Here is a 12,305-nt window from a genome sequence, read left to right as displayed (position 1 = left end):
CCAGTACCTGTTAGCTGCCTCTGGAGTCCCACAGGTCAAGAAGACCTGATAAGACTCTTTCTTCAGCTTGACAGCATCCCTAACCGCCGGTGTCCACTAGCGGGTTCGGGGGTTGTCACCACGACAGGCACCGACGATCCTGCGACTACAGCTCCGGTCGGCCGCCTCAACAATGGAGGAACGGAACAGGGTCCATTCAGACTCAATGTCCCCCGCCTCCCCCGGAACATTTTGGAAGTTCTGTTGGAGGTGGGAATTGAAGCTCCTTCTGACAGGAGACTCTGCCAGACGTTCCCAGCAGACCCTCGCAATACGTTCGGGCCTGCCTGGTCTGACCGGCATCCTCCCCCACCATCTGAGCCAACTCACCACCAGGTAGTGGTCAGTTGACAGCTCCGACCCTCTCTTCACCCGAGTGTCCAAGACATGCGGCCGCAGGTCAGACGAAACAACAACTAAGTCGATCATCGAGCTGCAGCCTAAGGTTTCCTGGTGCCAAGAGCACATATGGACACCTTTATGTCTGAACATGGTGTTCATTATGGACAATCCATGACTGGCACAGAAGTCCAACAACAAAACATATATATATATATATATATATATATATATATACACACACACACACATATATACTAGTTATGATCATATAAATGATCATAACTAATAACAATTTGGATGTCTCCTGCACTGAACAGTTTAAGGAAATTCAAAGAACTCCACATTAGGGATTTTTATACACAATGAAACTTTCAACAGGAACCAAAAAAAAAAGGGGAAGGAGACCATGGTTTTGGACAAACTCATGCGCTGAATGCGAAGGAACATGTGACAGATGTAGTCCTGAATTTCACAACACCATCTTGTTACCAAAATGCTGACGAGGGATGCTGAACCCATGATTCATGTCTCTGGTCTTTGTGACATCTGATGAAGAAGAAACAGTTCCCACAGAACTAAACTAGCTGAGCAAAGTTCGTCAAAAGGCAACGAGGAGTCAAAAAGAGGTGAAGCTTCTCTTAGAACACTAAATCAGAAACTGTATTCTAATTTAAATGTATACGTTTGCTGCCTATTCCACTTTAGTGGTTCTCATTAAACCAGACGTGTTGTCATTGTGCAAATTTCCTATCGTGTCCGTGGTGATGACATCACCAGCTAACAGTGTAGTAAGGGCATTTACCTCTCAGGTCGCCTTTGTTTTCATACTTCATTCACTTTAATGACTCACACACGCCGAACAGTGAAAAATACATCACATCATTAGCTTCCTTTCACCGGAACACACAAAGACTGAACAGGAAACACGCTAGAGAGCACTATTACCGTAACACAAACATGACTGTGCACAAACGGCGGTAAAGACTGATTTTGAAGAATGACTCAATTTAAACTTTTATTTTTTATACTTGATCAAAAACAAAAAACATAAACAAGGGGAGTTGTTTTACTAAAAGGGAGGGTCACATCTGCAACACCCTTTTACATAGCAGTCATACCAATCTTTAAAAATCTATTATGCCTCTTTCTACATGGATAGTACGAGTGGAGAAGAGTTGGGTTTTTATTTTGTATCGCATCAGCTGGAGGTATTTGTAGCTAAAGATTTATTAGAAGATGTCATGAGAACAATAAGATCGCATGAGCTGCAGGCTTCAATCAACGTGTTCACACAAATATGAAACATTCATTCAGAAATGTATTTTAATATAAAAAAAAACATGTAGCATCTGCTAATGTATCAGCTAATGCAGCTAACTAGCAGTGCAGAACCTTATAGCCAAGCCCGTGTTGATTTCTGGGTAAGTTACATGTGGGAAGTTTTTGCTACTTCATAAGAATGAGGAAATCTTTAAGATTCAATTTGAATCCAGATGTGTGTTCTGCATTATACATCTCTCACCTTGCTGTGATCTGCACCATGCCTCACTATGACATCATAACCACGTAGGATGCCGTTTATCTTGTCTTCTGGTGGAGGTTTCCACTTGATCACCAGTCGCGACTCGTTCAGCTGCACGTCGACGCTTTGGGGATACACCGATGGCACTGGGCATACGACAAGTTGTGGGATGCGGTGGTTAGGATGAGAGGGAGATTCATAAAGAAGAATTTATAATCGCTGGAATATCTGATAACGGTCTTTGGCGTTTGGTCACTTCCTGGAATGCCATATCAAAACTGCAGACTAACACTTTCCCTGCGGTGGCCTTAGGAAGGAAATTAGAAGCAGCTCCACCCAGTATAAACATTCAGTTTTCTCAGTGGAGTCCCTCCTATTTCCTGAGTGACCATCAAGAAAACAACGTTACAAGAAAATAGAATTCTCCTGGAGGGGAACGGCATGGCAGAGGAGTTATGCAGTTATGAAACTTCCAGTTAATGACTCCTGCTACAGGAAAGAGGCTTACGGCGAGCGGTGTTGCAATCGGAGAAACCTAAAGGAAAACGATGAGGTGAATGCTTGTGAGTGAAACACACACCTCCTTCTGTGGTGTTGCTCTGAACCCACGTGGAGAGCGGAGAGGCCCCCACCTCGTTGCTGCAGGAAACGCTCATGTTGTACCACGTCATCGCCTTCAACCCGGGAACCTCACAATGGAAAGGCGGAGCGGTGGCGTTGATGAGCCTGGTCGTCGTCACCTCCCCCCTTCTCTGACTCACCTCTCTCACCTAGATTGGAAGAAAGAGCAGGTGATCGATCTGAGGACGTAGAGGGTTGAGTGTTTGTTCAGATTCAGGACTTACTCTGATGTGACATTTGGTGAGTGGGGAGAAGCCGTCGTGTCCAGGACTCCAGCTCAACAACAGCTTGTTGGACTGCCTCTCTGTCACAGCAACATCAGACACGGGACTGGGAAGAACTACAAAACAATTCAACTGTTTCACTTCCAAACCAGAGCAGGAAAATATTTTTATTTTTATTATTTTAGTTTTACCTTTAATGTTAATATTGGCTTCTCTTGATGTAGAAACACCCTTTGCATTGTGAGCTTCACAGCTGAACTGGGTGAACTCGTCAACACCTGCAAGTAGGTATTTGTGAGAAACCCTGAAGTTCAGATTTTCAGATTTGTATCCAATAAAACTGATTTTTCTCCGTGCCAAAGGTGATTCTGACACAAACACATGATATGACGAGTAAAACCTGGCTGAGTGTTGGGTAAAAAGCTGATTTTCACCTTCACTTTTTAATAGTATTGTTTTTTCAAACGGAGTTCATTAGCCTTATTCACATTTAACGTGGTAAATACAGTATTGGATGCATGGAAGATGATTTTGTCTGGGAACCATCTGGTGTTATTAACCGGCTCCTGCCGCAGGGAAAAGTCGACCTTGTAAGTCGGCAGTTCTGTTATCACAACAAGCTCCCTATTGAAGTCCAGACGGAGTGTTTCTCTGAACCTGGGAACGTTTGCTGTCTGTGAAGGGGTGGGTGTGGTCATCTTTAATGTGCTATGTCATATGTCATCTGTGAATAAAACCTTTTGAGGAGCTCCATCTCTTCGAGAGACTAAACAGACCTCCCGAAACTGGTGTGTTTCTTTTCTCTCTCCGGTTTTGCAAAATCTGATTATTGATTATTTTGTGTTTATTGGTAAATGGTATTAATAACAATAATATCTCTAACCCCCTTGTGTGTTTTGGACTTTCTTTGAGGTTGACTGGATTAAATAAATAAAAATACCTAACACTGAGTATAAAAGAAAACAAACATTTTAGGATGAATTACACTTTTATTACCTTATAAACTCTATTCAGTAAGCTGAAACTTACTGATTGTAAAATAATGTGCTATAATAATTATTTCACTGGGATTTTTCCATCTTCAGCTGCCAGTTCTGCACAGTCCGAGCGGGACTGGGACATCTGTGACATAATGCCCCCTTTGTGCTCCGTTTTTTTTCCCCCTCTTTTTTTCTCCATCTCGGAAACATTTTCACAAAGCTCATCACAGAGCAGCCTGTGAGAGATGACGGCAACAGATTCTGGTTTTTTGTTTTTGTTTTTAGTCGGATAGACCGAATATGTTTTTGTTTTTTTGCAATTGAAACCCTAACTCAAATCTGCACCTGCACAAACAGTTAAGTGCATTTGCATCATTAAAGTTCAATTCAATTCAATTCAAAAATACTTTAATCCCAGAGGGAAATTGATAAAGTCCCAATAGTTGTCACACACACTGGTGTGTGTGAAATTATTTCTCTGCATCTGATCCATCCCTTGGGGAAGCGGTGAGCTGAAGACACGGCTGCACTCAGGAACCATTTGGAGGTTTAACCCCCCAGTCCAACCCCTTAAAGCTGATTCTCATGCAGGGAGGTGTGACCCGACAGGGATTTGAACCCCGATCTTCTCAGTCCCATCGCGGACACTCTACCACTTTTATTCAGTTAATTATTTTAGGTTATTGAAGATATTTCACCTCCTACTTAAAACATTTCTTTAACACTAAAGAGAAAATTATATTTAAATTACAAAAAAAAAAGCTGAAGTTTGGAAAAATATGATTTTATCACATCACCAGCAGCGCTACAGCTTTTTTTCTTATTAGGAGACAAAAGTTCAGCTCATATTACGTAAACATAAAGTTTTGTTCATGAAAATGTAAAAATGCTAGTCTGGGAAATCATCCTATAGAAGTGAATTTAGTCTGTCCACGACCCACAGAGAGATCTCAGTCGTAGGATGGAATTTTTGGTTGTCTTTCAATCTATCATCCCGTGCTATTGGACAGCGCTCGGACCAACAAATAACATGACATATCCATTTATACGACAACCAGTCACACCCCCGTACACTGTTGAAGAAGATGATGCAAATATGTACTTTTTCTACATAAAGGACTGTGATTGGCCAAACCTAAAGTTGTTCCAGCCAATGGTAGACCAATGGAGAGTGGCTAGACCGTCCAACCTGCACAGCTAGATTTTTTTGCTCGCTGCAATGGATAGCCTAGATTTCTAGCTAAAAATGCTACAAGATGTTATGAAATCTGAACTACAAATATGAAATATTTACTAACTGTGAAATGACGCTTGTTTGCTTCACTGTTGCTTTTCTAGGTCTGTCCTGAAGTATGTGCAGAGTGGTAAATCATGGTGTGAGAAAACAGAATTTTTGCCACAGGTCATAGATCAATTTCTCTTTCAAAGATTTGTGTTTGTTGGAAAAAGGAAATGAATCGAGGTCAGAAATGGTCATTTCTGCTTTCAAAACAAAAAAGCACAACAGAATTTTTATTTTTTTCTCGTATGGAAACAAGAGCTCAGAGGAGCCAAAACAACCATCATGCAAAATGTGGACATCCTGTAGATGTGGATCCAGAACCCTCTAATTACCAGGTTGAGTTGCCTCCAGCTCCCTGAGCAGCCTCAGATGGAGTTTTTCCACTTCTATTTAGGGAGCAAATATGGCCATAAAACGACTCTGTCAGGTTTAAAATATGTCTGAAACGTTTCAGTTCTTGTGCCGCATTTGCTTCATCAAATTGGCCTTGAACAGGAGAGGATAAAATGAAAAACCTCACTGGTGAGCCTGGGAAAAGTGAGTTTTGTGCACTTTCAGGGAGTGAAGCTTATTTACTAGCAGGTGTGGGGCGTTCTGGGCCACAGGATAAAAGGAATACGTTGTAACAGCCCTGGTGTGTGTGTGTGTGTGTGTGTGTGTGTGTGTGTGTGTGTGTGTGTGTGTGTGTGTGTGTGTGTGTGTGTGTGTGTGTGTGTGTGTGTGTGTGTGTGTGTGCGTGCGCGCGCGCTTGTTTTAACCAATATCGTCAATCAGGGAGGATATCTGAATTTGCCAGAGACCAGAACAGGAGCATTTACTCTGCACTGGTTTGAGTCTTTATTCTAAAATAACCATTTTTGAAGAATATTTTGCCCTTCATTGACAATAAAAAATTAAAAATCCCTCATCTTGGCCATTTTGGTTGACCAGATGAGCAATTGTTCTTGCAGGTGGATCAACCACAAGTTTAAGTTCCTAAATAAAAATGTTTGTGTGGCTCTTCAAACAGAGGAAACATCCTGGATGAGGCCAAATACCTTGAAAAGCCAATAACTTGTTGAGTATTCATCCACGGTAACACCTGAACCAATCTAAAATATTCTCACCTAACTTTTTGCAAATGGCCATATGAAGTCAGGGCGTGCATACGATGAGTGTGCAGCAAAGTGGGCTCAGTCTGTGTTGTTGTGCCAATATTTAAGTCTGCACAGAGCTCTGCCTGCAGCCTGCCAGCCTCTGGGCTCAGCAGTGGGCCGGCCTGTCAATGAGGCCTTTGTCTGCAGATCCAACCCCCGAACCAACTCTTCGTACAGCCCCCCCCCCCCCCCCCCCCCCACCACCACCACCACCCCCACCCCCCCACCCCCACCCAGCCAGGCCCCTTGCACATGCTGGACCAAATCACAGCTCTGAACCTTTAACCCCCCAGCTTCTGATTGTTTTGCCTCTCACTGACATTAACAAGAGCTAGCCTGCAGCTAACAGAAAAGTGAAGGGTTAGAGCACACAGAGCGAAGGTTATGCTGCCGGTGACCAGTGTTTACTTTCAAGAAGCGGGTGGCTACAACCATAAAAGGAGAGTCCACTTTATTTTTTCCTTTTTTTGAAGTAACCTGATTAGGAACCAGAATCTGCAAGGACAGGACTTTGTTTTAAAAAACGAAAGACAAAACAAGTGATCACTAGAAACGTACAGCTTGAAAACTGCTCTCAGTGCATCAGAGCCAAGGCTATCTATTGAGTCAAAGACATAAAAACACCCAACATTCTGTTCCCTCACCTCACTGACACCAAAACAATGTCTAAAGTTTATGGGATGGGTCTTTTGTGCTAATCTGTAAATGCCCAACTAAAAAGAGGGCGGAGACCTGGAGTCAAGTGTCAACCCCCCATTATTGTGTCTAATAGGGTCTGGTCTTGTTTCCACAGAAGCAACAAAATCCCCCCATGTGTTTCTAAGGGCTAACCTGTAGACCAACAACGTCTCCAGCTGCTGCAACGTTCCAGCTGATAAAATACAAAACATGTTTTAACTTTTTGCTCAGTTCAAATTCTAAAGAAGACAAATCCAAACAAATAAAGTATTTTCCAATGATGATTCTTTATCGCAAATGCACCCTAGTGCAAATTTGACCTAAGTTAGAGGAATCTAGGGAAACCACAGTCTCCACAGTGACAACTTGAAGCCTCTGCAACAGCTGAAACAATTCCGAAAAGCACCAGCCGGGAATGACCGCTGTTAACCACCGTGCTGTGCAGCATGATGACAAATCTGTCTGCAGGATGCTGAGGCAGCGAAGACGAGGCAGAATAGAAACCACTGACAAAGTGAAGACATACAGACGTCAAATTTCAAGACATGTTTCCACTTTCAGTCACTCACAAACATCCATCCAAGACAAAATCAGAGAACTGCACTATGTTTTTCTTCTAAAGGCCTTGAATATCAGAATATTATTGATAACAATGAAGAAAAATCTTTTGTTAGCTCTTCCAGCACGGAAAACACAGGCCATATATGGTGTGATCACCACCAAAAGTCCATCTTCATTCAGAAGGATTCAGTTATGATGTCATACTTTAATCATTTATTAGATAATGAACTTCTCAACAGGAAAAGACGGGAAGAAAGGAACTTTAAAGAGCAAGTCACCCCCTACCAGAATCTTACTCCACTCCCACTTCCTGGTTGAAGAATGCAACAAATGCTGTCACCTGGCAGACCGAGTGGGTGGAGCTGCTAACAAATACACACACACTAGGGCTGTAGCGAAGCCTTGATGACGTCGACGGCTCGATTCTAAAAATTTGTCGACGTCAGATCCAGTAGTCGACGCACCACGTCCACTTGTTGCATCCCCAGCAGTTTGTCAATAGAGGAGGAATCTGCCTGTTTTCCCTCCTCTAGTTCGCCCTCTTCTCCGCCTTCACTAACATCTCCACCAAATACCGAAGAACAGGAACAATGTCCGTCCGCTACTAGATTCCTTTCCTGTTTTGCCCGCCTTCGTCTCCCGGTAACGGACAACAACTTCCGGGGTCAAATGCGCTGCTTCGTCTCTACCACAGGTGAGATCATTCGATCACATGGCTTCTCCTGCCACTGCTATGCAGACGACACCCAGCTCTATCTGTCATTTCCACCGGACGACCACACTGTCTCTGCACGAATATCAAACTGTCTCTCTGACATATCAAAATGGATGAAATCCCACCATTTCCAACTCAACCTCTCTAAAACTGAACTACTTGTCATCCCAGCAAAACCATCCATACAGCACACTATCTCAATCCAAAATGACTTCCTGTCTCTGGCTCCTTCAAAGGCAGTTCGAAATCTGGGTGTTGTGATTGATGAACACCTGACCTTTAAAGATCAGGTTGCCTCTGTTGATCGTTCATGTCGCTTTGCATTGTATAACATATGAAAGATCAGACCATACCTATCAATCAAATCAATCAAAGCTTTATTTATAAAGCGCCTTCCGCAACCCTGTCAGGAAGCCCAAGGCGCTGGGCTTACCTAACACAACATGCCACCCAGCTCTTGGTGCAATCATCTACTGTCATCTCCCGCCTCGATTACTGCAATGCCCTTCTAACTGGTCTTCCAGCCTGTACTGTGAGACCTCTTCAAATGGTCCAGAATGCAGCTGCGCGTCTGGTCTTCAATCAGCTAAAAAGAGCACACGTCACCCCTCTGTTCATTGAACTCCACTGGCTACCGCTAGCAGCACGCATCAAATTCAAATTGCTAACACTAGCATACAAAGTCCGAGATGGTACGGCTCCCATCTACCTGAATCCTCTTGCAAAGGCTTACGTCTCGGCCCGGCCGCTCTGGTCATCACAGGATCGTCGGTTAGCAGTGCCTACACCACGCTCAGGACAATCTAGACTTTTCTCATGCATCGTTCCACAAATGTGGAATGACCTACCAAGCACTACCAGAACAGGGGCTTCCTTTTCGATTTTCAAGAAACTCCTGAAGACCCTGCTCTTCAGAGATCATCTTCTAAACTAGCACCCCACCCCCCCACCCCCACCGTCCACCGTCCACTCCTTTGTTCCCTCCTCTCCATGATTGATGTCAAGTTGTTCTTATTGTTAGCCTCAAGGGCAACATGCCGATTATCACTTGTAAGTCGCTTTGGACAAAAGCGTCTGCTAAACACATAAACATAAACATCAGCAAAAATAAAGTTGATTTGGGGTGACTTGCTCTTTAAAAAAAGGCTAAATTTCATTCAACTTGGCATGTGAGACAGAAACAGGACTACGTGGTGCTTCAGGTTTTACCTGAAACATAGAGGCTGCTGAGAGAGTTGTTATGATCTCTAACTAGGATTCCATTTCGAAGCCAGCGGATTTCAACTGGATCAGGAGGTCCAACTGCTTTGCACGACAAATTGAAAGGAGTATCTCTTGTAACATTCATGTCCTCTGGTTGCTGTGTGAACGTTGGCAGACCTTAAAGACAAAAAAAAAAAGATAAATTCTCAAAGACCAACAAAGAAACTTCAGATGCTGTTATCTTCATACAACTCACCTTCAATCTCAACCGTGATTGGCTGAGAAGATTTCATCTCACTGTTGATGCTTATTGTGCAGTGGTATACTCCTGCATCCACACTCTGCACCTGATTAATGCTGTAATGCAGCACATGGACACACATCACTCTGCATTCACCTTGTTTCACTTAACATAAAGGTGGAGTAGGAGATGCTCTTCCAGGTGTTCCAGCAAGCTATTTTGTGAAAATATGCAATTCAAATGTCCAACCCCCTACACCCACCCACATGAGTGTTGTCAAGGCAACAAACTGAAAGACAGCTCTGTCAGCGGACAGTGGACAGGCTGCGTTCAAAGACAACAGGTCCGTCACCTAAACATTTCCCACCAAGAACAGAACCAGACTCTAAACAGAACATGGAAAACAACTGCTTGGATGAAATTTGCAAACGACAAACAGAACAGAACTTTCCTTCTGTTACACCCGCTAGCCCAGCTCTTGCTTTGCTTTCTATTAAACTGATCCAAGCCAAGAACACACAATTCGTAGAGGGACCGTCAGAAGGTAGTTTGATCGATGGGTCATTGTACAATCTATGGGAAGTTCACAATGATTGGATGAGGTTTGTCTAGAATTGTGGATTTCAGATTAAAAAATGATTAATTTTTTATGAAACATTTTTATTTACTAGTTGCCATCTGTATGTGAACAGGATTTCAAGCACAATAGCAATAAATTCTCCAGGAAAATCTCCTACTGCACACCAAACTTCCGAATACATACATGACCGTAGAGACGTGAGTCGTGACTCCGTCCGTGATGGTTCGGAGCTCATTGATCACCACATGATCGTTTGCCAGAAGTTCTTCGTTGTTTTTCTTCCAGACAATGGTGGGGTCCAGCCTTGCATCGGGGATGTCGATGGAGCAGTTGAACTTAGCTTTGTGTCCCTCAGACAGCTGCATAGAGCCAATGGTGGGCTTGAAGTTAAGTCGCCTCAAATCATCTCTGCTTAAATACACTCTAGAGACGTGACGTGGAATCACAACAGGCTCGGAGTTCCTGGCTGGTCGGCCAAAGTTGCTCCTTGAGTGTTGAGCTGTTAAAGTGAATGATAAACCATCAGCAGTGAACATTTTGTACATGTTCACTGTGCAAAATGTACAGTTAATTTATTTTATTGTTCAAATGAATCAATCGAGCCTTTACATAGGGCTGGATCCTGTTGGAAAAACATGTTATTTCTAAATTGTGGTTTCACAGCAAAATGTGTCCAGGCTGGTGACTCGCATGAGGAGGAAGTTATTGTGGCTGCAAATGAATGTTCCCCATGCTATTGCAGCCCCTGACAGGGTAAAATGAGAAAAGTGTAAGAATGGCCAGTTTAGTTTTAGTCCAAATTACTATGAAAAAGCACAATCATTCAACCCATCAAACAAGAATGAATACCAACAGGAAAACATTACAAGGGATTTTCGCACAATTTGGAGGTACCCTACCCTCACATTGGGCTCATTCTATCGATACGCAACCCTCTCAACTTATTCCTGCTTGTAAAGGTGACTAATCAAGATTCCCACTGAAGCAATCTTACAGCAAAGAAATAAACTACCAAACAGATTCATGTATGCTATGTCTACCATTTTTGTCAAGCAGTTTGTGTTATCAATATGTTGGAATCATTTAAGATATTGAAGAAATATAAATTTGATTTGATGAACACATTTGATCTATTTTGCAACGCTAGTTTTAACCTTCTAACTGCAGGTGAACTGATTGGTAGACTATAATTTTATCTTTTTATTTATTTATGAGGCATGCACTGAATGCTAATGGGAAAACAATAAAGAATAGAAAAAATATCTAAAAATAAGAAGCTGGAACTTACCACAACACACTTATTCCCTCTGAATATTATTATTACTTGTATTATTATTATCATTATTATTATTATTATTATTATTATTATTATTGGACATTTAATTATTACCTATATTACAACACAATAAAACAAAATATGCAAAAACAATTTTTGTTGCATATTTCTTGGTGAAGAAGTTAGAGTTGAACAACAATTAAAATAGCAATTTAGGAGGGAGATTTTAAATCTTGTCCAAATCTTCATGAGCTGGAGTCTTTTGGGGGTCGTTTGGTTTTGACCTAAATAATGATTAGAAGAAACAGTTTTTGCATTTAAAATCTGTGTTTTTTTATTTCTGTGAAAAATCACACATAATAATTTTTTACCAAGTATTTACTTATCTATATCCACATTTCCCTGTTTCATCTGAGTTTTTGTATCATGTGCTTCAACTATCAACAAGATTTTTATCACATCATCAACTTGTGACTTCCGTTGTACCTTGAACTGCTCTCACCTGTATGAAAGACGATCACACACATACAATTCAACAATTTCAGTTACCCAAAGACGTATGAAGCTAAAAAATAAAATAAAATAAAATAAAAAGAGTAACCTGTTTAAATCTACTGGTCTAGTTGCATCTTCAGGGGCCACAAAGTTGGTCCAAACACCAAACACCCCCCAAATGAAAATAAACAAACTTACTGCTGGCTGAATCCTCCAGATGTGCGGCAATAATCAGGAGAACAACTCTAATGTAATCAGAGTTGGACATGTTTTCCTGTTTGAAGCCAGGTTTCTTTCCCGATAGCCTTTAAATCCACGCTGACTGCGTCGAGGCGGAGAACAACATTACTGTAAACTCATCACCACGACTGAAGCCCCAACAGTGTGTGTGTGAGTCGTTGACCAAAGGC

General features: G+C 42.2%; 1 protein-coding gene across 2 annotated transcripts in view; it reads right to left on the bottom strand.

The window, feature by feature from the left end:
- The window catches only part of mertka (c-mer proto-oncogene tyrosine kinase a), a 24,423-nt gene extending 12,118 nt beyond the window's left edge, over positions 1 to 12,305 (bottom strand). For both annotated transcript variants that reach the window (XM_015944487.3, XM_054750175.2), the window contains exons 1-8: positions 12,094 to 12,305; positions 10,308 to 10,623; positions 9,560 to 9,660; positions 9,310 to 9,480; positions 2,940 to 3,026; positions 2,749 to 2,864; positions 2,484 to 2,673; positions 1,904 to 2,049 (exon numbers count right to left, since the gene is read on the bottom strand). In XM_015944487.3, the coding sequence (XP_015799973.3) occupies positions 1,904 to 2,049; positions 2,484 to 2,673; positions 2,749 to 2,864; positions 2,940 to 3,026; positions 9,310 to 9,480; positions 9,560 to 9,660; positions 10,308 to 10,623; positions 12,094 to 12,163 (1,197 nt within the window). In that variant the 5' untranslated portion in view covers positions 12,164 to 12,305. The remainder of the gene's footprint in view (positions 1 to 1,903; positions 2,050 to 2,483; positions 2,674 to 2,748; positions 2,865 to 2,939; positions 3,027 to 9,309; positions 9,481 to 9,559; positions 9,661 to 10,307; positions 10,624 to 12,093) is intronic.

The sequence above is a fragment of the Nothobranchius furzeri genome, chromosome 12, assembly GCF_043380555.1.
Source record: "Nothobranchius furzeri strain GRZ-AD chromosome 12, NfurGRZ-RIMD1, whole genome shotgun sequence".
In the NCBI taxonomy this organism is placed as follows: Eukaryota; Metazoa; Chordata; class Actinopteri; order Cyprinodontiformes; family Nothobranchiidae; genus Nothobranchius; species Nothobranchius furzeri.
This window is presented reverse-complemented; position numbering and strand designations above follow the sequence as displayed.